Genomic DNA, 26707 nt, shown 5'->3' on the forward strand with positions numbered 1-26707 from the left:
ACACTTCAGCTGGTATCACGTCCCTTGTCACAAGACCCAGAAGCAGCACCTCAGGAGTTACAGTTGGAACTGATCGATCTTCAAAGTGACTCGGTCTTAAAGGCATTATGGAGGATGGGGTTTTTTTTGTTTAATTTGTCTGATTCACATAAAATGAATATACTGACCATTAGTGGACTTGTATGTATGGTCTCTAAAAGAATAAAAAAAATAAATAAATAATTGTGGACATGGCAGGACCTGAAAAACATCAGCCAATCAACGCGCTCGGACCAAGGAGTTTGGTTTGCTCAAAAGTCAATGTGGCCCCTGAGCCAGAAATTTTGCCCACCCCTGAGCTAGAAGATCCCCGGTTTGCGTCCCGGCCTTGTCGGGATCTTTCTGCATGGAGTTTGCATGTTCTCCATGTGCATGTGTGGGCTTTCTCTGGGTACTTCAGCTTCCTCTCACAGTCCAAAAATATGCTGAGATTAATTGGTAACTATAAATTGTCCGTAGGTGTGATTGTGAGTGTGATTGTTTGTCTGTATGTGTAGCCCTGTGACAAACTGGTGACCTGTCCAGGGTGTCCCCTGCCTTCAGCCCCCCTAATGAGGATTAGGCGATGTATAGATAACGGATCGATGGATTAATGTCATCTTGCTTCAAGAGTACTTCCTTGCTTAAAAATATTTTGGTATTTCTGTGGTGAGTCAAAACTGGAATCCACTGATGAGTACAAGAACACATAACGTGGCATTTGAAGGAAAAGTTTGCAAATATAAATATTTGCTAGTATTAAATAAGATAAAAACATGGGCAAAAATAAAACAGATGGAACCCGTGTTGACTTTAACGGTGATATTTAAATGTAATGACACGATTATAATGCTGGAATTACAAAAATCTAAAATAAATACCTTTTGCCTTTTTCTGACACTCATTTACCTCATTACATGTTTTCTTGTGTTCTTGGTAGAAAAGCAAACAAAACTGATACTAGGCGAAACAGTGATCTGTCTGTCAGGCTGTTGTCTGTCTTTACAAATGTCTGTGACCCAGTTATTGACTGATAACCTGCCCAGTGTGTCTTTAGTTTGTTTGCGCAGAACTGCTTCATACAAAGGCAGATAAATGTGCCGCAATGGATACTAAAACGTGGAAAGGAAATATAAGCTATGGGATTTTCAAAGGCAACCTGGACCTGCAATAGCAAGAGAAAACTGAAATCATGGGGAAAAACTTCAAAGCTGGTTTTAAATTGTATCAAAAGAGCTTTTAAAAGAGTGTATGTCCACTGTGGGTGTATGCAAATATTCTGGGAGGAAATATGTCAATTTGCTTTCATATGCATGAACAGCACTGCATGCAAATAAACATGCAAAAGCAGCACTGAGGTGAATTCAACATGTAATGGAAGATACAAAACATGCAGTGTGATGGATCCTAATGTATAAAATGTGACTAACATCATCACCATCAGGGGAAACACTTATTAGTGGTTTTAATGGGCAGTAGGAGCAGCAACAGGAAAAAAAGTAGAAGACGTTTTCACTGCCATAACGTGATAAGCAACCCGAACAAAAACGAACATTTCCCAGGTGAGGTTGGGCTACGATAACAACTCAGGACAACTAAACAAACAAGGAATTTCTTTCATCTCCTGACAGATAGTTACACTGAAGAGCATCAAAATTCAAACCACAAGCAAATGTCAGGAAAATGCTCCGGAAAGATGAACACCACGTGTGCAGCAGACACACAAACACACGCAAAGACAGTCTGTCCTTCTCACACGCAACATTTTAATGATGTGAGAACCAGTGAGGTTGGTAAATAATATGGCACCATCGACACTTCTTTTAAAATTGAAACTGTAGTATTTACACAAAATCTCTTCACACACACACAAAAGTGCAATCATTGCTACAACTGTTGTTTTTTTTTCCAGTAAGTTAAAACATTCTTCATCTTATTTAAAGTCAACAGGTCATGTCATATGACAAAATAAATGTAAATGCTGGTCAATATGAGAGCGAATTAACTTGATTTGCGGTTCCTGAATGACATAATCAGGCGGCATGGGAAGGGAGGGCTTTGGGGTTTGCAGGTGGATTTGCATGCAATAATAATTCAGGATGCGCTGACACATATGCAGACTGTTCTCAATCCTCTGCCTTCAGTCTCCAGTTTATCTGCAGCATGGCTTCATGTTTCATTCTGCTGCTTGTGTGTTGGGTGTTCACACCGAGCTGCAGTGTGAGTCCACCCGAGTGGTTCCACAACATTTCTACCAGCATCTTCAGTTCATCAGGAGACATTATGCTCGGGGGGCTTTTTCCCATTAAGCTGCTCACCAGCAACCTCAGCCTGAGGAGGGAGCCCGACAACATCAGCTGTGAGAGGTAACTGGCTAAGAATTTTTTGGCCATTATGTCTGAGATTCTGCATCAATATGTGTGCTTAATGTGACTAACAAGGGTTGTACTTGGGGTTTGTTTCTTGCCTGTGTTGCCACAGTATTAATGACTACGGACTGGGCCTCGCTATAGTCATGAAATATGCTGTGGATGAGATCAACGCAAACCAAACTCTGCTCCCTGGCGTCAAGTTAGGTTATGAAATGTACGACACATGCAGACAAGCTGCCGTCGTGGTGAAGCCTACAATCTCCTTCCTCACCGCAAAATCCGACAAAGTGCTGTCTGTGAAATGTAACTACACGGACTATGAGACCAGTGTATCTGTCGTCATTGGGCCTTACAGCTCAGAGATGGTGTCGATCATCGGGAAACTTCTGGGATTCTTTCTGATGCCACAGGTTTGGTCACAAATTCATCCGGTTGTATGTGGCGTTTGTTCTCTTGCAGAGCAGATTTGGTATCATGTATGAACAAAGTAAACATTTATGTCAAAGAATGGTCATTTTTTTCCTTCATTGAGTGTTTTCTGAATTGCTGATAATGTGAAACCTTCACAGAGAACTTGTTGCAATTTAATTTCTATCACATCAGTAGAGATACATCATGTCTCGTGTGTTGATAATGAGCTGCTTTTAATTCAAAAATGACATTATTCTCACTTCAGATTAGCTACGGTGCCACCAGTGACAAATTCTCTGACAGTCATCTCTACCCGTCATTCTTCCGTACGGTGCCCACTGACAAACGGCAAGTGGACGTCATAGCACAGCTAATGAAAGAGTTTAACTGGACCTGGGTGGCGGTGGTGGGCAGTGAAGAAGAATATGGACAACAGGGCGTGCAGCAGTTTTCCAAAGTGGCAGAAAACATGTCCATCTGTGTGGCCTATCAGGGCCTGATTCCAGTTTACACTGACCCTTTGCCAGTGGTTGAAACGATTATTGAAAATATCAATGCCACCAATGTCAGTGTGGTAGTGGTGTTTTCTCTAGCAGAGCAGGCTGAGGTCCTTTTTAAAGAGGTTAGTGAAACCACTTAGGACAAATATTACAAGCCATTTGTAGACAGATTATTTCAGTACCAATCATCCAATCCAATCTCTTCCAGGTTATCCGCAGGAATGTCACAGGTGTGTGGATCGCCAGTACAAGTTGGGCCATTCACAATCGATTGACTTCGCTCCCCAACATCCAAAATGTTGGTACAATCATTGGGTTCATTGACAAGACACAGATCCTGGATCTGCTCACTGACTACACACAGGAGCTCTTCCTCAAACTGAGCCAGGAGAGGGCCGACATGCCCCCTCCAGCGACAAATCCTGGCAATCCTGACAATCCCTGTCCACAGTGTTGGAACTTGTCACCTGCTAATATTAGCCTGGTAACAGACCCTGCAGTGAAGCGCACAGCTTTTGGTGTGTATGCTGCCGTCTACAGTGCAGCGCAGGCACTGCACAACCTGCTGGAGTGCAATGCAACTTCGTGTAAGTGGGACCCAGGAACCAAAATCTATCCCTGGAAGGTGATAATTCTTTTTTTTTTTTTTTAAATTGTCTGCTATATGTGTGACTATTTTTTAGAAACACTAAAATGAAGTAATCAATAAATTCTTGTTTTGCAGTTGCTGGAGGTTATCAGGAAGACTACTGTTGACATAAACGGCGAACATTTAGTTTTTGACAGTCATGGCAACCCAAACATAGGCTACGATGTGATTCAGTGGGAGTTCAAACCCACAGGTGGTGTGAAGTTCAACACTGTTGGAAACTTTTCAGAAAAACTATTAATCAACAGTGCACTCTTTAAATGGAACACTTCAGCGGTAACTTCAGTCATCCATTAAAAAAACTATATCAAATTATGAAATTTAAAAACTCTGGGATCAAATTCAGTCTGAATATGATCCACTGTGGGTTCTTAAAATAACATTTTTTTTACCACAACTTCTGCAGGACCCTCTAAGGAAAGAGGTTCCTCAGTCCACCTGTTCAGCAGACTGTGAACCAGGCCGGGTCCGCAGAGTCAAAGGTTTCCATTCCTGCTGTTTTGACTGTATCGACTGTTTGCCCGGCACTTACCAGGCAAATACGGGTAATGTGGTCTTCCATTAATCTCTCTGACATGTGACCTGATATAAGAGTGGAACATTTTGAGAAACACACTGAATCCACACATCAAAGTAAAAGAACATTTAAAACCTATTATTTTCAATAATTGTTACATTTTTAAATTACTTAATTTTATTAACAGATATTCTCCTTTATTTAATAGAAGAAACTATTACTAATACTGTAAATATATTTATTAAATAGAATTAGTAACAGTTAACAGAAAAAAATCATTGTTTCTATTATCTTTTTGACATTTTTGTTGAATAAGAGATATGTTGTGCAATTATAAAAGTTTCAAACCTATATTTAATATAATAATAATAGATCTTTAACATTATATGCAGTACATCATTTCTCTATGTGTGTCAATATATGTGTTTCTCTATATCAGTATATAGAATATACACATAAAAATACACATGATCTTATGTTAAGGCATGAAAATATACTTTAATTATGCTAAATTACTGTATTCTTTTTAGATGGTTGTTTTATGTTTTTTGCTTGTTTTTTTTAATTGTACTTATTGTGCCCCAGGAATATTATTTTTTTCTTTTTAAAATTAATTTATTCTTACAGTGTACAGCACACATAAGGCTCCATTCAGCAGGTTAGTTTCATACAGTATAAATAGTGAGAGAAACAGTGAGACTGTCTAAAATCTACCTGTCAGCACCTCTAAAGCCCACTAATTGACTTGTAGCTCTCTGTGTTTCATTTGTGAAAGGAGCAAACTGTGAAAATGACCTTTTGTAGTATTATAGGGATTATGTGTGGACCTCTTTATTGGCTGGACGCAGCTACTACCAAGAGTCTAATTATCATCATGAGGTTGCCAGGCAACCAGGAAAGACTCCAGGAAGTCACTACATGCAGCCAAGAAATAATCCCACACAAAGACCCTCTTAAAACCCTGACTTGATGTTGTTTAGAGGTGCTTTTAGGCGATATTGTTACCTTCAGAGAGAGCCAGCCCAGCTAATTCTCCTGCTTCCAGTCTTTATACTAAGTAAGGCTAACCAGCTGTTACAAAGAGTGGTATTGATCTTCTGCTTCACATGCAGCCACAGTTTGATTTGATTTCTAGATGATGTGCTTGTTAACCAAATCAGTTTTCCTGCTGTGCTTTCTGTCTCAGAGGACATCCAGTGCACTAAGTGTCCTGAGCGTCAGTGGTCCCTGATCAACAGCACTAACTGCACTGCCCCCGTCTTTGAATTTTTGTCCTTTAACACGACTGAGGCCCGGATAATAATTCTGATCGGGGTGGCACTGCAGATATGTCAGGGGTCGGTGGCCATCTTGTTCCTGATGCACCGAGGGACACCCCTGGTAAAGGCCTCAGGGGGACTCCTGAGTTTTGTGGCTCTGCTCGGCCTGATGGGAACCTGTTTCAGTCTGCTGCTCTTCCTGGGGGAACCAGGAGACGTGGTGTGTCGTCTTCAGCTGCCCCTCACCTCCATTTTCCAAACTGTTTCTCTCTCAGTTATCTTGTCTCTCTCGCTGCAGGTGAGGAACGGCAGGCTATATGTCACTATGCTGTAGGATAAAATAAAAAGCGCACATTTTAACCAGGCTTGTGTTCACACAGATTTTCTACGTGACAGAGTTCCCAGAGATGGCCGCCTCTTACCTTCACATAATAAGAGGCCCTGGAAGCTGGTTGTTTGTGTTCACCTGCTGTGCTGTGCAGGCTGGTCTCTGTGGCTGGTTTGTCCAAAAAGGACCCTCACTGTCTAAATATGTGGCAGATATGACGATAGACTTTGTGAAATCATTCCTGTCATGTCCAGTGGAACCTTTGTCTGGACTGGCCCTAATGCAAGGTTTCAATGGCGCAATGGCTCTTGTGTCGTTCATGTGCACCTTCATGGCAATGAAGCCTCTTCACCAGTATAACCTGGCCAGGGACATCACCTTTTCCACCCTGATCTACTGTGTGACTTGGGTGATCTTTATTCCTATCTACATCGGTTTAGAGCCCAAGTCTAAGTCAGTCGTCCATGTTTATTTCACCTTGGCAAGCAACTTTGGACTAATGGCAGCCTACTACTTCCCAAAGTGCTACTTCCTGTTAAGGAAACCTGATCTCAATACACCAAAGCACTTCTGCACTTTCTTGGAGGGCGTCCCACCAACACAGGCTCAGGAGGAGCCACAGCCACAGCCACAGCCAGAGAAATAAACGAGGACTCCTACTGCACTGCTTTATGAATAAAACCAAGAATATAGATTTGCATGCTTTTGTACATAAAGTTGTAAATGAACAAAAATAGCATAGTTTAGACCTCAAGGCAAAAGAAAATGCACTATTATATCAGGCAACAATAACTTTCTTCCCTGAATGAATCTGTAATCATGTAAAAGAAAAGACACGTTAATTTCTCATGCATGAAGTCTTGAAACAATATATTGTGTATAATTATATTATGATTATTAATAATAATTTGAGAAAATTAATGATGTTGATATGAATATTCGTAACAACTGCATTAACTGAAATTGGAATTAAACATACAATGAGATGTGTTTTCTTTGAATTTATTTTTTCCTTGAATCTGATGATGCGTCAAGACACTGACGGTTCTTTTTACAAAGATGTATCAGTAGAAGATGAAGCATTCAAGCTTTTTCAGGTTAGCTGTATAATCTGCAGATCACAAGAAATAACACAATATTACACAATGTGAAGTAAACAGCACTCTACAATTCTACAATTTCCTTTTGCAGACGCTTTAATCCAAAGTGACGTACATCTGACAGTAGATACCACACTCTGCTTGTGAGTTTAGCACAGCACATGTTAATCTCAGTTTAATCATAGATATTAGACGGATGCTAACATACCTTACCACTGCCTTTTATCAACCTTTACAAAACAATTAATTTTCTATTCATTCATCAATCTGTAATACAAAATCTAACAAATTCTGTTTAAATCCCAAACCTTTAGCAATCAAATAGTCCTAATTAAAGTGCAAAGAGTTAGTTTGGAAGCATGTGCAAGCAAGGAGTGATCACAGAAGCAGGAATGAAGCCGACGCGTCCATAATTATTTATGCAAAAATACGTTTTCTGAACATCATCTCATTCAGAGTGAAACCTACCAAACCCAGATTACTCAGCATGTAGCAATCACCAAGAACAGTCATGAACTTGTGGTTACTGGAAAAGGCTTATTGCACAAGTTATTATGAAAATAAGAAAGGCAGGATACGATATGAAATACTAAGACTACAAAATATATTTCAATCATGGAAAGTTACTGCATTTATATAATTATATAATGTTTTCAGTTTTTTAAGATGCTTATTTAACCCAGTTGCTGGAATATCCATATTTTTTCGTTTTGTTAGTTTTTAATCATTATGTCATGCTTTTGCGTTTTCATTTTGTTATTTGTTTTGTTTTGTTTTTGTACATTGTACAGAAATCATAGAACTTATTCAGCACAGACTGTCTGAATCTACCTATCAGCACCTCTGAAATTCACTAATTGACATTTTATTACTGTTTTATTTATTCTGTAAAAGAGAGAGACTGTGAAAATGACCTTCTGTAGTATTACAGGGATTATGTGTGCACATCTTGCAGCTACTGTCAAGAGTCTTATTATCATCGTGAGGTTGCCAGGCAACCAGGAAAGATTCCATGAAGTCACTACATGCAGCCAAGAAATAATAATAATAATAATAATAATGATAATAGTAATAACACAAAATTATTGACTTGTATATATATATTTTCCACACTTTAGTTGCATGATTATTTATTCCATTTAGGTACTGAACACCTCGAGGCGTCACAGTCTGCTGCCTGACAGACTCAGCGCAGGGACGTTTCTCCCAGTGTACCTAGCAACGGTTGCTAACATCACAGGTCGCTGCTCGGTCCTGATAGAGGTCCCTGCTTACTTTTGAGCTTATTTCTTCAAACTTTCAGCTTTTAATGCCGGTTTGATTAACTGGTCGGAGGCTAACGTTGTTTCTACGAATATAATATTTGATGTTAAACAGCAGTACTGGTTGTTAGCATGAATAAAGGACGACCTGCTGCAAGTGCCCGCTCAGACCACAGTGACATGGATCCTGACGGTAATGTTGGCTATTAGCTACTTCTTTCTGTGACTTTATTTTCACCTTTTCTCATTGTGAATGCTGGTATCTGTTTTCTTCATTAAGCTATTAATATCACAACGTAAAAAAGCTGTCAAAATAAAAGTCCTGCATTCATTTTATATTTAAAAAGTGGAAAAGAGGTTTTATAAACACTGTTAGATTTTAATTTGATATAGTGCTGTAATTTAATGAAACATATTGCATAGTATTGTATTTTGTGAGTAAAACCGGTCCTCTCAAAACAGCATTAGTGTCTATACAGTGATTTTCTCAATAGATTGCTTTCTTCTGCTGTGAATTTACTGCAATAAATCTATATAAAAAAATAAAGCAATATTAAATGTGTTCCTTTAGTGTGTTTTCTCAGAAAAAAAACAAAAAAGAAAGAAAAAAACTTTTCCAGTTAAAGTACAGGATCAATAAGCAGTATCAGTAACAGTAGTAGTACTATCCCTATAATATTATTTAGCTATTGCTTGCTTGGTTTAAACGGTAATAATGTACTCGTGCTGTTTGTTAAACAGAGGCAGAGTTAGGCAAACTTCAGAGACAGCACCGGATCTTGGAGAAAGATCACCAGGCCTACAAGATCCAGGCCCAGAGGGAGATCCACAAACAAGAGTAAAGTCACACTATGGCCACTAGTACAATCAGTGTGTGTGTGTGTTTTCTGTTCGTCCTAATAATAATAATTGTTTGCTCGGTGTGGATGAAGGCAGGAGATGAAGCAGCTGCTGAAGGAGCAGGACGAGCTGCATCGGAAACTCGGTGCCTGTAAAACCGTTTCCCGCCTGCAGCAGGACAGTAAGAACATCCAGTGTCTCCAGGCTCTGCTACAGGAGAGTGACACGCTGGACAAGCAGATCAAGGAAGAGAAGCAGTGTCAACAAGAGCTACAGAAAGAGGTTGGCTAAGCTTTTGCTCTGTCTCGCCCCTGCTTACAGATGTTTTTGCTCAGACAAGCTGAGGTTTGTGCCATGTGTCTGTTAACTGGGCAGATCTCAAAGATGGAGCTGAAGGTGGCAGAGGTTACAAAAGGAGAGGCCAGTAAGAGTGCTGCAGAAAGATCTGAGAAACAGCGAGCTCAGAAGGCCATAGCTAATTTGCAATACAAGCTGGACAAAGTGAGTAATGAATTCAACACCCTATGAACGTATTATGAAGAACTCATGTTGTTGTTGTTTGTCCATTATGAATACACATTTTCAATTTTTATATTATAATGTATTAAGATAATTAAAAGAAAGGTGGTAACTTACACAGGATAAATAACAATGTTGGGTTTTAACCTTCGTATTCAAACTTGTGAGGTGAATTTGCAATGCTTTCTTCTTATTTCTCTGCTGGACAGCACTTGTTGGCTGTTGCATCAAATGTGCGATATAAATTACACCAAGCGAACCACATCGTATTTTATTACACTTTTTTTCAGTTTGCATGTGCTCTCTGTCCAGGCCCTGACTCGCTTCAATGAGCAGATGAGTACAAACAAACGCCTGAGGCAGGAAGTGCAGACTCTTTACATCGAGCGTGTCCGCTTCCAGCAGCTTCACAACAGGCTGAACAAGGTCATTGGTCACATCACTTATGATAGTACGACAAATCAGAGCTTTTCTGCAGGTGTCATATTAAAAGATATCCCTGCATTCACACTAGGAGCTGCAGGAAGTCCGCAAGAAGACCACAGAAGTTACCAACCTATCCAACGCTGCTTACGATGCAAGGTGAGATCTGAGGTAGCTGTGTGATGGGAATCAAATCTGTCTGATATTCACATTGTATTTGCAACCTCTATTCAAGGGTGGAGGTTCAGTCCAAGATGGCCATGATGCGAGAGAAGGCATGGAAGGACTGTGCCCAGTACAACGCTGAGATGAAGGAACTGCAGAGAGTTATTGCGTCTGAGAGCAATACGAAAGGGTTCATGAGCACCAAGTGCAGCAAGAAGAATGAGGGCGACAACGACCAGGGACTGGGACCCAGACAATGTAAGAGGGTTGTTAATATTACTGTTTTGGCATCGATAATCATCCATCCTTCCATTATCTATACACCGCTTAATCCTCATTAGGGTTGCTAGAGTCTATCCCAGCTGACTCAGGGCGAAGGCAGGGCACAATTAAGCTACCAATTAACCTCAGCATGTTTTTGGACTGTGGGAGGAAGCTGGAGAACCTCGTGACAACACATGCATGTACAGGGAGAACACGCAAACTCCATGCAGAAAGATCTCAGGCCTGGGTCCAAACCAGGAACCTTATAGCTGGGAGGCAACAGTGCTACCCACCGATCTACTGTGCAGCCCCACATTGATAATCAAATCATAGAAAAAGTTTAAGTGGTACTAGCAGTGATGAAAATAATAATAAGAAGAATATTTAATGAGTATGAAACAACACTGTTTTCCAGTTTATGCTGCACAAGTACTCAGGCACACACTCCTACACAACAGTACTATACAAACAAACTATCCAGTCAACATGGAACTCAAACACAAGCTGCCTAGAAAATAGAAAATCCTACTGTTGTTACGCTGAGAACTGAGTTTAAGGTGTATTTTTCTTCTATTAAGATAGACACCATGCAGTAATATAAGAACAAATGTTATTTGATTGTGGAAATTCAGAACAACACATTCTGGATCAAATAAATCCGTTTATTATTCATGTCCGTGGCAAACTATAAATAGGCAATCACACAGTTACAGCAGAATCTGTTTTAGGTTTCATTTTTAACTGCAGTGAGTCAAATCATTGCTATTAATATACGCTATAAAACATTTAGAGCAACAATATCACAAGTGATCCAGCTAGTTCACAATTATTGACGGAGTATGGAGATGGAAGTAAATGTTGTACAACTACTCATTAAATCAAAACTAGCACAGAGAACATTGCCACTGGCTTAGAACAACCAACAAACTTGTGAAAGTACACTCAGTCCTGCCAGTGTGTTTCTGAAGAGATGTAAGAGAAATGAAAAGGATGGCTTTGATAGTATTTGTTAACTTGCACTTCTCCAAGGTTGCAAATTTGCTTGCTCATAGGACATTCTTGGATTCACTGGGTTTTCCTTGAATATTTTTGTCAGATTTCAGGTTTATCATTAAATTAGTCAGGTTAGTCTCCATCATTAATGATACTGTAGGCTCTTTTCCTTGATATTTAATTTAGTCAGGTAAAGTTGTGTGGTTTTAACCTTAATTACTCTTTCAAATTCACATCAGAAACAACACTCAGTTTTTAAACTCGGGAACTTAGTAACATTGATCTTAGTCTTCTACTGGAGCGTACTTTGGCTCACCAGAGGATGATTTAAAAAGGTCAGTGACTGATGATGAACAGCAGCACTGTTGCTACACAAAATGCCAGCTAGAATTTCATGGTTCTAAAAACATTCTGTGAAAGTTCTGCAAAGTTCTTGTAATATTTTCAGTGCAAAGCTTTGTTTGTCAGTTTTTTTAGTTCCTAGAATCTTCTTCATAAAGGCAGAATGACATTCTCTAAAGACAAAAAAAAAAGTATACTCTTACTGCTTAGTGATGACATTTTTAGACCGTTGCGCTCTAATATTCCTAAAATAAATGTTGCTTTGGGATCTTTACCCTCTGTTTTCTTGTAACAGTGCGAAACTTTGTTGGAATGTTTTGCAGAAGAAATGTCTATCATGTATTTTCTCAACAATGTCCCTAAAAAATCCTGAGAATATTGCAGTTAATAAATCACCTTGGTTAATAAATCAAATTACAGGAATCCTTTATAATTTTACAAAAATCCTTTAAAAAATGTACCATTTGGAAGACTTTTTCTCAGTGTTGCTTTGAGAACATGCTCCAAATATTCTCAGAATGTTGACAGATTAGTCTCAGTTTACTTTGAACCTAATAGGCACATTATTAGAAGTAAAGAAACATTCATTGAACCTTTTATTAAAACTTTCAAACCTTATAGAGCTAGAGGTAAGCCACTGTTGTGGGAACCTTTCCTGCTACCTGAGGATTGACTGTGACGTACAGATTTGTCATTGTTTTAAGTTTGTCAAATACTGGCAGTCAGACGAACAAGGAATATGCGTATAGTGAACTTGACAAGAATTGGAGTAATAAACGTCTATTTTGCAGTTTTATTCATATCAATGCGATTGTGATGGGTTTTGTTTTGTCCAGTATCAAAGCTAAAGGAGCAGAACAGGATGGACTCGGAGGAAGGGTCTCTGGACGCTCTGGAGGAGATGTTTAAGAGGAATCAGCTTGTGACAGAGGAGGATGACCTGGACCTGCTGGTCACCAGGTTCATCCAGGGTGAGTCTTACCAACATGATTTACTCTACAATTCTACAATTTCATTTAGCAGAAGCTTTTATCCAAAGCTATACAACACAAGCAGGGATCTAGTCAGGCGAAAACAACCTAGATAAGAGCCATAAAACAAGTTCAAGTGATTTAAACTCATCCGTAACTAGAGGAACTGATCTTAATGATGCAGTTTAAGACAGAATTTCTTTCAGTATGTGTTACAGCAATATCCTTTATTAACAATTTTATATTTAAGGACCTCTCCAGTCATTGATTAAACCTCTAAAACCTATTTAGATACACACACAGTATATAAGCATTTAGATGTTTTTTGGATTAAAAATAATCTCTGTCTTAAAAAGGCTGAATTGTAACTGAACACCATGCAAAATGAGAATGAGTGTGCAGATCTATGAAACTCTTGCCTTTATCTCTACCCACACTCTTTGCTCCTCGTTGCAGCTCAAGCACACCAGCTCCACTACAGCTCAAAAGGAAAAAGTTTTAAAAAGGTGACTTTGAATATGCAAGTGTCTCACTGGTGTATTGTTGCTTTGTTGTGCAGCTGAAGATCGCAACTTTGCCCTCTATAATTTTGTTACTGAGCAAATGAAGGGGGTTGAGGCGCTGAGGGATGAAATTAGCCAGGTAAGTGTGTTGTTTTTATTTCGCTTCAACTTTACAAAATGGGTTGTACTCCCACCCAGTGCAATAACTGAACTGATTTGGTCACACCAGTTACAAAAAGTCACTAGTAACAGGCAAAGGCTGTCATCCTTTAAGATACTAGGAACTTAAATGAACACCAAGACAGAGTCATGAGATTACTCAGTTTGTGACAGAAGATTTGTCAGTTTTTGTCTTTTATTTGTGTTTTTATCTGTTTGACTCCACAGATCCAAGAAGAGATGGAGCAGTTTCAGGTTAAAGGTTTACAGCAGGAGCAAGATCATCAGTCACAGCTGAGAGACATTGAAGAGAAACGAAAGGAAATTGAACTTCAAGCGGAGGATTATGAAAACCAAGGCAGCAGCATAAGCAAAATCCTGGACGAGATAATGACAGGTTTACCAGTGATTTACTTTACAGACCTATCGTTTCCATTTACTCTTCAACCATTTAGTATAATTCTAAATAACTTATCCTTGTAAACTGATAGTATAACCTGTACAGAAGGCCCAGTGGAACATGTGGAATGTGAATCAAACATACAATTCAACCCATATGGAGAAGGATGTACAGCACAAAAAACAATTAATTGGTTAAAAAAATCATTTTTAAAAATCCCTTGAAAAACTGTGGAAGTCTGAGAGCAAGGTTACCACAAAAGTAAATTAGAAATAGTAAAACACTACAAAAAGAAAAAGAAAAGAAACATTTACAAAAAGTGAAAATATCAATTTATTTAACAAATAATTATTTACAGATATTTACAGATTATTTATATGGACATTATTTACAGTTTTGGCCTCTAAATTCATGCTTTCTCTCTGTTAATTTACTACAAAATTGGGAAACAACATATGTCAAAATAACATAAAAAATATATTTGCAATTCGTCAACCATTCACTTTTCAATATTTATATTTTTTGCTGATTTGAATATAGAAAAAGAAACTGTGCAGTGCAATCAAACGTTGTCAAAGAACTAATAATAACCATTTCTGAAAACATAGATTTTTGATGTAAGTAGAAGTTTTGTACTTTTTTTGGTTTGGTTTTGTTTTATTTTACAGTTAATGTGGAATCTAAAACAATGGGAAACTGTTCAAGAAGCTACAGTTAAAACATTCATTTTTACAGTTCAGTTGATGCATATTGAATAAATATTAATGTGGGCTTCATTTGAGCCCATTATTCATGGAAAATCTATTTCCCTGAGATCTGGCCAGATCTGGTGTATCTGGCCAGAAGAAACGTGCAATAATTACACACCGAGTGTTTTTAAAAAAAATTTTTAAAGTGTGAACAGAAGGCAACTTTGGCTCCACATTTATCATACGCATACCTTCTGCACCCTCCTCAGCTCCTCTTTGACCCCAGATCCAAAAACCCTTCTCTTCTCCTTCAGCAACGTCTTCAGTCCTTCAATCCTGACTCTTAGTTTTTTTTTTCATTTTGCAGGAATAAACAGCATCTTCTCTAAACTGGAGTATGACCGCTCCAAGGCAGAGGATCTGCTAGGCTCCTCTGCAGGGATCACTGAGAACAACATCATGTTCTACCTCGGTCTGCTGGAACAGAAGACCAATGAGCTGCTCACCGTACAAGCTTTCCTCAACTCTAAAGTAGCCTTCCATCTTATCAGACTGCATTTATCATATATTTCTATCGCATTTGCAGTATTTTCTTTTATTTCTGCCCTGTGATTCATTGTGTTTCTGCTTTTCTAACTCTTACAGGATCCAGAAAAGGACTACAATCCAAAAGATCTGGCCCAAATCCTTCTGGGTCAGAATCCAGAACTACTTCAGCAGAGCATTCGTATTCAAGCTGAAGTGAACCGGTTGGCCTTTTAAGGATTATTCTGAAATCTGCATGTTTGTACTTAAATGTGTACATGTGTTTAAACTGATGGATGTGTGTGTTGGTTGGATCAGTGTGGACTATGATGCAGAAGAATCTCCTGTTACTGACGAGGAAGAACGACCGTTTTCACAGGCAGAACTTCGTAAAAGAATAATGAAGGAGGTTAGTGCAATGTCACATGACATGATTATTCATGGTTTAATCAGGTTTTCAAGTGTTTTGTTTGTCTCATTTTCCTGATATGATCTGTAGGCTCAGCAGAAGGAGAGTCCTGCCCAGAGAGCGACAAAAAAAAGCCTCAAAGATCAGTCCGGAGTTTACTGACAGACGGCAGCTCCCTGGAAGATGCACTAATCTGACTCAGTGACCCGATCAGTTAGTGTTAATGTGCACATATTAAAATCATCATTACCGTGGCATAGATTCACGGAGGCCATGACTGCTGATGGAACCAACCCGATTGGACATCTTGACTGTTGCAGCTTTTACAAATAAACATTTAAGTCATATGTTTGTCACCTTTTATGATGAATCATTGGCATGGCCTGTTGTATTATATATTGGTGTGATTTGTTTAGTTGGAACTAATTAGGTTTGTGGCTATAAAGACTCTGGTAACCAGCTGTCCTTTTGAAGTGTGACCTGCCATCTGGCTTTGACTATAGAGTCTGGTCTGAGCTCAGCCCTCCCTCACTGGCAGCGCTTCATTACACGTTACTCGCTGCTATGCTCAAACATAAAGGTTGGGGGCAGCAGAACCTTTTGTAATTCTAATTGGCCTGCTGAGAGGATGTGATGAGCTCCACTGTGCACACTGGTTTTGAACATGTTTCTTTTTGTGGAATCATGGTTATAAATGTCAGATGTATGTAGATTGATCTCACTCAGTTATTCAGATTTCTGCCAGTAAGAATCCTTTTTTAAGTTTCCCTCCACCACTGTGTTGCTTAAACACTGGAACATTTGTACCTATATATATATCCATCCATTCTCTATACACTGCTTTATCCTCACTAGGGTCGCGGGGGTGCTGGAGTCTATCCCAGCTGACTCGGGAGAAGGCAGGGGACACCCTGGACAGGTCGCCAGTCTGTCACAGGGCTACATATACAGACAAACAATCACACTCACATTCACACCTACGGGCAATTTCGAGTGATCAATTACCCTCAGCATATGTTTGGATTGGGGCTGCACAGTGGCACTTGCTGCAAGGCGTAGTGGTTAGCACTTTCACCTTACAGCAAGAAGATCCCCGGTTCAAATCCCAGGGTGGCCCTGGGATCTTTCTGCATGGAGTTTGCATGTTCTCCCTGTGCATGCGTGGGTTTTCTCCGGGCACTCCGGCTTCCTCCCACAGTCCAAAACTATGCTGAGGTTGATTGGTTACTCTAAATTGTCCATAGGTGTGAATGTGAGTGGTATTGTGTGTCTGTATATGTAGCCCTTCGACAGACTGGCGACCTGTCCAGGGTGTCCCCTGCCTTCACCCGAGTCAGCTGGGATAGGCTCCAGCACCCCCGCAACACTAGTGAGCATAAAGCGGTGTATAGAGGATGGATGGATGGATACATATATATATATATATATACATATATATATATACAAGCAAAAAAATATCAAATATATGTATGTATATACAAATAGCGCATATTTTTTCCTGTGTCTTTTTTTTCTAGATTTGGGTCTTACTAATAACTTACTTAATAAAGTCATTGTATTGTATTGTATTGTATTACAGGGTAAAGGTGTGTACCTGCAATCAGCATGTGGTAAATCACACACTGGTGACTGTCATTAGCAACTTATCCAAGTGTAAGAACTTGATGTATGAGGCATCTTAACAATTCAGCTATTAAATAAAAAATGTCTGCTCATGTGTGGGTGTGCCTTTGTGTCACTTTGAAACTTTTTTTTTTCTCAAAAGAATAAAAATCAGAATGGAGAATTACATATCCTCAAACTTGCTTGAGGTGATCTTTGAATAAACTGTCATCTGTGACTTTTCCATTAATCTCTTAGTACACGACAAACAGTTGACATCGGTACCAGTTTCTGCACAGTCTGTCACATGAGGCAGATTATCATACCACTTTTCATGTATGCCAGTTATATCGGGAGCATCTAAAACAATCGCTGAGGCTTCGATGTGCACAGATTTTTTAAAAATTCCCTTTGATCCTCAGGAGTTTCAAATGTCACCTTATCCAAACATCCTGGAGTGAGCCTGTGTTGGGGCAAAGATGACATTCACTGCAGAGAGCTACTTCCTAGCTACAAAAGAGAAAATCAGGATGGAGAGCTTATTTTAAGAATCATATTTTTACCAACAGCTCAGCGAAACAATTAACAAAGCGTTTTACTATATTTAGGTTTGAAAGGTCACACTGATGCCATCATACTGTTTCTCTTTTCATATTCATGGACTGTACCAGTGACAGGGGTATTTCAGCTGAACTGTACCTGTCTAAACAAGAAAGAGACACATTTGAGCCATTCGGTTAATTATGCTGAGTTCTGTGCTTTTAATTAGCTTGTCTCTTGAAGTTTTTTTTCCTGTTAAGGTTTTGACAGAAGCAATTTGGGGAAGAGAAACTGCTACTCTGCAAACATTTGTGACTGATCGACCAATGACTCGGTTTGCTCAAGATTATCCCCCCTTGCAGTCTCAACTGCGCGCCTATGAAAACAGATTATCAGAGATAAAAGGGTGCTGTGGCAAAAGCAGAGGGGTGGTGGCGGTGGAGGGAGATGAGATGGAGGAGGCTGCTTTCTTTGAAATTCAACTCTCACTTAGCCCCCTCCACTCCCAACAAATTCTCGGTGCACACGGCTCTCTGCATTGCCATAGAAACCTTCCTTTTAATCACAACTGAAACCTCATTTCCTGCCCCTGACAAAGAGTCTTCATTGCCTGTAGAGACCGCCCGCATCAGCCATTTCCAAGACCCACCTCCTTCTGCAGGCTGAACCTACCAGGAACAGCAGCCCCCTCCCTTTTTTTTTTTTTACCCCTTCTCTCCTTATAAGCACATTTTCCACCTTTTCTCCTCTTTTAGCTTAACAGTCTTTCTATTTTCCAGCAGTGTTTCTTGTCATTTTAGTTCATTCTTTCACGTATACTGCGGGCGGCTTAGATTGTTTTATTTAGTTCTCCTCATCCTCTTTGAAGCCAACCATCCTATGTGTGCTCTCAGTCATGCAAAGAAGAACATGCAGGCACATGTAGTGTTTCTGGAAAAAACAGGCTCATCTGTGGCACAACTAAAACAGCCGTTGTGTTTGTCTCAGTTGCACCCAGTGTTAAGAAAATAAAGTGTTTAAAGCAGCTGGCAATTCAGCGCTTGATCCTGAAGTTCTTGTCAACTTTCAGTTTTCTGCCAGATACACTCTACTTCGCATCCCCGGTCGTGTTCTGCTTTGGAGACGAACCATGTAAGCACTAAAACGCCTTGTTCCCTTTATCTCGGACAAGCCTGTTATCTGGACACAGAAAATACCCCTGTCCTCTGTCTCCCTCTGTCCTCCTGCCCTCCCTCCTATTTGTTTATTTGGGAACTTTGCCAGGTATTTCCCCAGTCAGTCAGTCTGCTCCCTCCCCCTTGAAGAATGCCACACCCCCACTTCTTTCTCTCCCCCTCCTCCCCTCCGCCTCACCCCCAACACTCACACCCTCCCACCCGCCCATGGCTGTTGCTAAGCAACCGCCCGCCATGAGTGCTGGTATATTTTCCAGCCAATCAAATGAGTGAACATGCTTCAGAGCAGTGTTGAGGAAGCAGAGGGGACATCACTTTTTTTGTAAAACCAGGCCTCATTCCCGAGGTTTGCAAACGATTGCGGCTGTTTCATTCTGGTGCACATCCACGCGAGAAGTGAGCCTTTCATCATTTTCAGCGACAGCACATCCTCACGTCGTGTGCTGAAGGTCCACCACTGGGTGGCAGCACGATCAGTTTCTCTGTTGCCACACAGGCTGCAAGAATTTTTTACTGCTGTTGCTAAGCAATCCTGACTCTCATGTCTTACCTGTGAAACATTTGTGAATTTTACAGATGTCCCTGACACCATTTTGTCTTTGTTTTCACCATTTTGAAATGCACACTATTCTATGTGAAAAGGCAAGCAGCACATTGCATGTGTTATTAAAGCAAAACTGTTAAACACAATAACCTATTACAACAAGATATTAGGTTATTCAGATCGATGCAGATAAAGTCTGTAGGTTTCTGCTGGTGCAATGACTGACATGCCCGCCAGGGTTGAGACCAAGGTTTGGGTTAAATATTAGCCTCAAACAGTTTCAGCTCTCGTCATGCAGGAGGCAGGAAGTGTGCTCTTGAGTGATTAGGCCTGCAGCTCTTGTCTTCCACTTTAGCAGCAGTGGAGAGATGTGTGTGCTCACTGGGCTGATACGCTGTGCACTTTCTTATTTTCTCTCCGTACATCAACACATCTCTGAAATGAAATGCTGAAAGTATTGATGTTTTAGATGTTATACGCCTGATCGGGCCTCGCTTTATCACTGATTTGTTTTGTGTTTTACACTCTCCAGGTCCCTGCCCCCCATCCACAGTCCACCCCCTGCATGCGAGTCCCTCATCTCAGCTTTGGTTGCTGTGCAGATGGCTCTTTGTTGGTGCTTCACAATGGGTCTAAGGTCAGTGTGCCTCATGCCATCAGCACACTCAAACTTCTTCACTCCAGCTGTCTAATGGCTTTATTTGCAGTTTTATCTAAGCTGATTTTGGATCAAACATCGCCACCGCTCATGCACAAATGGTTACATTATGGCCTTGAAATTAGAGGAAGTGATAAAACCACAGATGTAGCGTTGAGACAGCGTGGTCCTGTCAGGCTGTAAGCACGGCAACATCATGTTTTCCATAACTGAGGCCATCTATATAGTCGCCAACGTGCTTGTCTCAATTCTTGAATCTTGAGTGATATTGTAGTCGAGCTTTGGAGCATCTCTGATACAAACCAGACACGAGAATATCAGATCAGCCAGAAAATAGAAATGCAAATCTACCATCTGCTCTGTGATCCCTATTAAACCTCTGCTCATTATTTAAGAGCCAATGTAATGATTGCACATAGCTTAACCTCTAATTATTATTCAAAAGGTATTAAGATATTGTGTATTTTGGAAAATAGTAAACAAAGAAACAGTGTTGCAGCTCCCACAGAAAGATCAGAGCAAAGAGCGCCTTTAAAAGTTGTTTTATCACTTCTAATGTGACTTTCATTCAGTCTAATCTTTGAGACTTTTAGTAAAGCAAGCAAAGCTGTCATGATAGCATACAGAAATGTAGACATCAGTGGCATATATTTTAAAAAGAGGTTGCATTTTCACGTCATGTTATTCAGTGTGCTAATGAAAAACTGCTGGGCACCACTAGGCTGAGCAACAGGGCCACGAGGTCCTCAGACCAGTGTGCAGCAAGACAGAGCAGGTAGAGTGGAAGGCGGGAAACTGCTGGGAGGAGGAGCGTTTCTTGCAAAGCAGCAGGGATTACTGGAAATTTCCACTTTTCTCTGGCAAGACAGTTACGGGGGTGGAGCTAAGAGGTGAAATAAATAAGGTAGTAGAGCACGAGTTACACTCAAGTCTTGCAGTTGTACGACATGATCTGTAAATGTCTCCCTTTTTTACATATTCATTTTGTGAAATCTAAAAAGCATGTTTTGTTGATTATCTTGAGGCAGCGTCCCCACTTGTTTTCCCTGCTCTAGCATTTCCTGTTTTGTGTGTGATACCACAAAAAAAAAATGCATCCACCTGACAGCTGTGTTACCACGATCTGTTAGTGCGCTTGCTTAAGAATGCACCACACATCATTTTATGCTGCTCTGTGGGAAATGGTGCCGCTGATGCTTTGCTGGAATAATCGTGTGTTGAAAATGTTTCGCAAAGTCAATTTGAGATGATTATTTGGGAAAGGGCGAGACAGTGCACAGACTGCCGAAACTTTTAGAAGTAATGAAAAGCTTCTTGATCTAATCTGCTCAGATTGAACAGAATACATACAGCACCCTTGCTCCTTTAATGATAATTACACAATATTATCATTCACATGTCACATCTATCATCGGCTCATTCATTCAATCATCCTCTCATTCATTTTTTAAGCCACCCTTAGAAATCATAATCACTGTGGCATCCTAGCCGTTACACTTGACCTTCTTCCCTTCACTTTCCTTCAGCACTTGTGCCAACCACACCCATGCCAGCTGGGAGATGTAATCCCTCCGGCATATCCTGGCTTTTCCAATCAGCAACACCTCATGCACTTTCAGATGCTAACCAGTGCAGAGATTTCACCTGCTTGTGTTTACATCGCGTTTTTTTAATTCAGCTCTCATTTCAGCGCCACTTCACGATCCAGTACGATGACAATGGCTTTACAGTCGCTCATGTCACATTTATTAATATCGAGACCCTGAAATGTCTTTCCTTTCACCTGGATGGGATGAGGCAGGTTTTACTGGAAAGAATCATTAGCTTCTCTTCAGGTAATTCTCCTCCTGTACTGCACATTTTACCACCAGATATCAGGGGCACCAATGTTTACAACCTGCTGTTTGCATAACTAAATTGCACCATGATATGCTGCACATTATTATCTCAAACAGGGAAGAAGACGACCATCCATCACCTGTTTTGAACTGACTTGAATCGATGGCAAACACAGCTTTACATCAGACTAAACAGGGGGCTTGTGGCATTTAGAAACACTAGTCCTGGCATTTTACAGATCCTCAAAGCATCTGCAAACTAATCTGTGTGATACTGAAGCTACATGTCACACCACGACACTTTCGAGAACATCCAGGGTCACAGACCTGAAGGATTTCTGATTAGCGTTTATGTGTGTTCCTGAATCCAGGTTTTCATTTAAATATGTCACTTCTGCTTTGGGTGTTAATGCAGCTGTTTGTACAACTAATAAATTGCTTTCATGAATTGGCTGTAATAAATAAAGTATTTATGCTCCAACGGCTACTGATTGATCGACCTTGTGGCAGCGCCGCTAGTGTATGTTTCCCCTATTGTCAGAAATGACTGTACCTGATTGTGTTAATTCTACATCGGCACCATAAACACACTTTCTCCTTCACTGTGCATTTCACTCAACAGTCCCAGTGAGAAGTCAAATTTATGTTGTCCCTGTACTCTGCAGGATTTGCCTGAGAACCAGAGAAAGGCAGCCAGACCATGCAGGACACTGCTGTTCAAAACAAAAGAGCTCAGTTTGCCCCCACCGACTCCTCCAATTATCAGGACCCTTCCCCTGCCTAATCCTGACCTCTGCTCTTTGATGGGCCCCCACTTTGCTCATACCCTCGAGCACCGGCATTCCACAAGTCAGGTCAGTCCTTTGTCCTCAAGAAATTAAGGTAAAATTAACTATTTGTACTTAACATCTTTTAATCGTGTCTTCTCTGACCCCAGCATTAACCATTCAATGAAACGTGTTCCTGAGCAACTGGTGCAAAATATTTCATTTAGCTTCAAACATGAGTCACTGCGGACACAAAGAGGCTTTTCTTTTATACTGTATTACTTTCTGTGGTCTCATAATTTTCAGCACCATAAAAAAAAAGTTTTCCTGTTCCTACGTGTGGAAAGTGTGGTAAACACAGCTGCTGGCAAGGAAGGGGTTTTTAAATCACCAACATCTCTTTTTCAACTTTTATCTGGGCTGCCCTGTTTGCTGCCACAGTTTGGTCCCATATTTTACCTGCAGAAGGAACAGACTACTCTCAGACAGACTCTTTCTCTCTCTTTTTTTTTCTTTCTAGCAAATCAGTGGCACATGGAAACATGTTGGGGTAGCAAATAAGAAAAAAAAAATACAGGAAATGATCTCACAAACACTACCCCTCTCTCTGATTGCTCCCATTTTCCAGTTACAGAAAAAAAAAGAGTGAGTAATGCCTTCTGCTGCTTTTTAGCCGGCTCCACTGTTCCTGCCATGGATTTACAGTAGGCTCTGCACACACCGAGCTTCATTACACTGTGCTTCACTGCTCTTCGTCCTCATTTCCTAAATCAGAGGGCATCGTATTGACTTAATGGATGCCTTTCAGTCTTGCTTTGGTTATAAATTTACAGCCACATTGCATAAAACTAATGCTCTGTCAGTGCAATCATGTCATGTGTTGTTAGTTGTTTATACCAGCTAGATTTTTGTCTTTTACACAATGTATCAGAAGTATGTAAAATAATATTTTTACATATGAATAAAACAACACGCTCAACATAACTGAAAACCCCTTAAACGGGATAGAAACTAAATCTCTAAGTAACCAGCTCCTACACTCACACACAGCCCTTTGATCCCGGTATGTAATTACATTCTTCATAATTATATTTTTGCTGAAATGTGAGGTGAATGACAACACAGGGCCCAGAGGCTTCTTCAGAATCAGCCAGTTGACTGTTGGTGTGGCGTGGAGACGCGAACTGTGGTGGCATTAGATTTTTACATGGCCCTAAAATTAGAGGGTGAAGAAAGGCTCGTGTCAAGAAATCCGCCTCGGGTGTGTTGGTGCAAGTTCAAGACGCAAACATTTGCAAGACTTTCTAGAAATATGGAAATGTGTGAAGGGCATGCAAATATGTTTTGTATAATGGAGTTAAATGAATGGAAATAACACTGTTGCTCTATTAACTGTCTGATAGCTACAGGTAAATGTAACATGAAAATGAAGTCTCGCTGTGTGCGGGTGGAAACAATGACAGGTGCGGCAAAGGATGTGCAACGCCACATGATTTTTGTTGAAAGTTCAGGAATTTAACTGTTGGTTGGAGCATCACGGAAGAAAATGTGTAGATTTCTACCTGAGTTAAAGATATTTCGCTTTGTTTTGAACTGGCAGTGAGGGACTGGCCAGATGCAGGCTTAAATTACAGAGTTCAGGGCCCACACAGTTGCGTGTTACCACTTCCTTTGGTTTAACAGTTGGACGAGCGACTGCAGACAGACAAGAGAATTCACCTCAGTGGAAAATAACTTGTTTGGGCATTCAGACAACAATAAAATCATCAAGACCACTGTTTTCTGAATTAGCAGGAAAAGGGAGATATATCTGAAGAAATGTGTATTAAAATCAGCTACATCTAAAATACTGTAGCAATATCGGTCAACAAAAACACTTCCCCCTGGGTCATTTCAGGAAGAATTCAGGAAACATGTTGCTGCATCATGTCAGATTTAGGCCTGGGCCCCAAACAACAAATAAGTAAACTGAACAAAATATGAGACAGTGAAGCAACACTACATGAAATGACACAGATTGATCCAGCAGTCATCGAATACCCCCACACATACACAGTAAAAAAGAAAACTACCGTCTACTCAGCAGATTCTGATTTGTTTTAACATGAAAATTAAAATAGCTATACTTCACTTGAAAATACACATCAGACCAATCGTGTGTACCTCAATATGTCTAAATTTGTAATTGTTAATAAGCTGGAATTGTAATTTGTTGTTGGTACAAGAAAGTTTAAAAAAAACACAGGGTTTCCCAAAATACAAAGCAAGGGCAAATCCTCATGCTTTCTTTCCCTTGGCCTAAAACAATTCAGCTAAGACCCCCTGTAGCTCAACAGGTTGAGTGGGTGACCCATAAACAGAGGCTATAGTCCCCAACGCAGCGGTCATGGCTTAGAATCCAGCTCAGGGCCCTTTGCAGCAGATTCTTCTCCCCACTTCCATTGCTGTCTCTCAATAAAGCCAGAAAAAGGCCAAAGAAATAACTGAAGAAAATGATCATGAGGTTGATTAGCTTTTGGTAGTTCTGTGTATCACACTATTCAGCTAATAAACAAGTTTATATTGACCAAGTTAAGAATTAATAGTAGCGACTATTCACACAACAATGCTAGTGTAAATGGTACAACAATCAAATATGACTTCAGACACCGAACTAGCAAATCATTGAGAGTTGTCTCAACTATTCTTTTTTTATGGTGTACTACTGTACTCACTGTCTACATGGTATGAAAGAATGTTGTCTTTTCACATGTATGTGTGCATTAGTGGTTCTGCAAATAACGTGCAATATAGGTTTGATCCATAGACTGTATAATAAAGGGTTTTTATTACACAGTCTATGCTTTGACCTCAAATTTGTGTTCATGAATTTTGATTTTCTCAGATAATAAAAAACAAACAAACAAAAAAAAAAAACAATCTGGATCATCCTTGACGTAATGTGTGCTGGAAAGGTTTGAACATAAACTGTAATCACCCTGCTTACTGTATCACCACACCCCATTACTGTCTCTGATAGACTCACAAATGTCAAAACCACTTATTGCTTAACTGATCCACTGTGAAAAAACAACAACATGATTGCTCCCATTTCTTTTCCTTACATCAATTATAAATGGACACAGATGACAGTCACTTTTCCAAGTAATTCTTGGTATATTTTGGTATTTTTGGACCAACAAAACAAACAAAAAATGAAACCATCTAAGGATGACTGACATTTACATATTCAACAGTAATGGACACAGCAGTTCTAAATGTCCAATAATAATGAAAAATAACTAGATCACAGTAATAATTGCTTAAATCTTGAATTTGTCAAAATGACTTCCAGCTATGCGGTTGTGCAAGCTTTTTTTTATGTCTTTGGATGAAACAGTTGTGTTGCTGATTGTGTTTCATGTGCAAGTTGCATTGTTTGCTGTGACCCGAATCTGCTCTTGTAAAAAGTGAAAGTCTAGGCACACTTGAACAGGAACCCATTTCGTTTAAAGTGTTAAATATAGAAAGGAGGAGTGGCCGTCTGGTTTTCACATCGTCATATTATTCCTTTTTGCATGTAATTTGACACCCCATCTGTGCAGAGAACGAGCGCAAAGACAAAAGATGCAGCCCGTGGACTTATACGAGCATAAACTTTTAAATAATCCACCAATTTAAAGCATTAATCACTCGTCAGTAGAGCCCTGATTTTTTTCTAGAACTTTAACAACAGCTCACTTACATCCATTGTTCACATTTGAGTTGAAAAACCAAACGCACACTTCATTGGTAGTAAGAAAAAAAAAGAGCCGTGTATTATAGTGCAGCGCTTTAAAAAAAAACCTGACCAATCGGAGAAGAGGTGGTCGGGAGGCGGGAGGTCTCGTTGGAATTGACAAGTTCTTCGTCCAATGAAAATTTCCGATGGTCGACATCGTCCAATCATGTGCGAGCTGGGGCCGCTGTATCCAACGAGAGTGGAT

At 40.0% G+C, this 26707-nt stretch overlaps 2 protein-coding genes across 3 annotated transcripts; both read left to right on the top strand.

The window, feature by feature from the left end:
- Positions 1 to 2116: 2116 nt before the first annotated feature.
- Positions 2117 to 7021, top strand: LOC110965126 (taste receptor type 1 member 3). Of its 2 annotated transcripts, XM_022214061.2 has the most exons (8): positions 2117 to 2384; positions 2500 to 2800; positions 3067 to 3423; positions 3510 to 3926; positions 4026 to 4226; positions 4357 to 4495; positions 5654 to 6024; positions 6107 to 7021. In XM_022214061.2, exons 1-8 carry the CDS (start codon positions 2182 to 2184, stop codon positions 6698 to 6700), a joined length of 2583 nt encoding a protein of 860 aa, XP_022069753.1. In that variant the 5' UTR covers positions 2117 to 2181; the 3' UTR covers positions 6701 to 7021. The 2 variants fall into 2 exon arrangements, with proteins under 2 accessions (XP_022069753.1, XP_051804788.1); XM_051948828.1 differs by lacking the exons at positions 3510 to 3926; positions 4026 to 4226; positions 4357 to 4495; positions 5654 to 6024; positions 6107 to 7021 and having other exon boundaries at positions 3067 to 3494.
- Positions 7022 to 8358: 1337 nt separating this feature from the next.
- On the top strand, positions 8359 to 15965 carry odad1 (outer dynein arm docking complex subunit 1). The gene is made up of 14 exons (XM_022209788.2): positions 8359 to 8609; positions 9158 to 9254; positions 9349 to 9538; positions 9632 to 9757; positions 10088 to 10201; positions 10290 to 10357; positions 10434 to 10621; positions 12799 to 12933; positions 13493 to 13575; positions 13824 to 13992; positions 15052 to 15215; positions 15330 to 15433; positions 15528 to 15618; positions 15709 to 15965. Exons 1-14 carry the CDS (start codon positions 8549 to 8551, stop codon positions 15778 to 15780), a joined length of 1662 nt encoding a protein of 553 aa, XP_022065480.1. The 5' UTR covers positions 8359 to 8548; the 3' UTR covers positions 15781 to 15965.
- Positions 15966 to 26707: the final 10742 nt, after the last annotated feature.

Source organism: Acanthochromis polyacanthus, chromosome 5 (assembly GCF_021347895.1).
Source record: "Acanthochromis polyacanthus isolate Apoly-LR-REF ecotype Palm Island chromosome 5, KAUST_Apoly_ChrSc, whole genome shotgun sequence".
NCBI classification, from domain to species: Eukaryota; Metazoa; Chordata; class Actinopteri; family Pomacentridae; genus Acanthochromis; species Acanthochromis polyacanthus.

What these genes read in the sequence shown, in the direction of transcription:
- LOC110965126 (XM_022214061.2), top strand. Translation starts at nt 2,182, where the DNA reads ATGGCTTCATGTTTCATTCTGCTGCTTGTGTGTTGGGTGTTCACACCG. An exon ending in GACAACATCAGCTGTGAGAG is followed by an intron (nt 2,385 to 2,499) that starts GTAACTGGCTAA and finishes GTGTTGCCACAG; the next exon opens with TATTAATGACTACGGACTGG. An exon ending in CTGAGGTCCTTTTTAAAGAG is followed by an intron (nt 3,424 to 3,509) that starts GTTAGTGAAACC and finishes AATCTCTTCCAG; the next exon opens with GTTATCCGCAGGAATGTCAC.
- odad1 (XM_022209788.2), top strand. Translation starts at nt 8,549, where the DNA reads ATGAATAAAGGACGACCTGCTGCAAGTGCCCGCTCAGACCACAGTGAC. An exon ending in TTCACAACAGGCTGAACAAG is followed by an intron (nt 10,202 to 10,289) that starts GTCATTGGTCAC and finishes CATTCACACTAG; the next exon opens with GAGCTGCAGGAAGTCCGCAA. An exon ending in GGGACTGGGACCCAGACAAT is followed by an intron (nt 10,622 to 12,798) that starts GTAAGAGGGTTG and finishes TGTTTTGTCCAG; the next exon opens with TATCAAAGCTAAAGGAGCAG.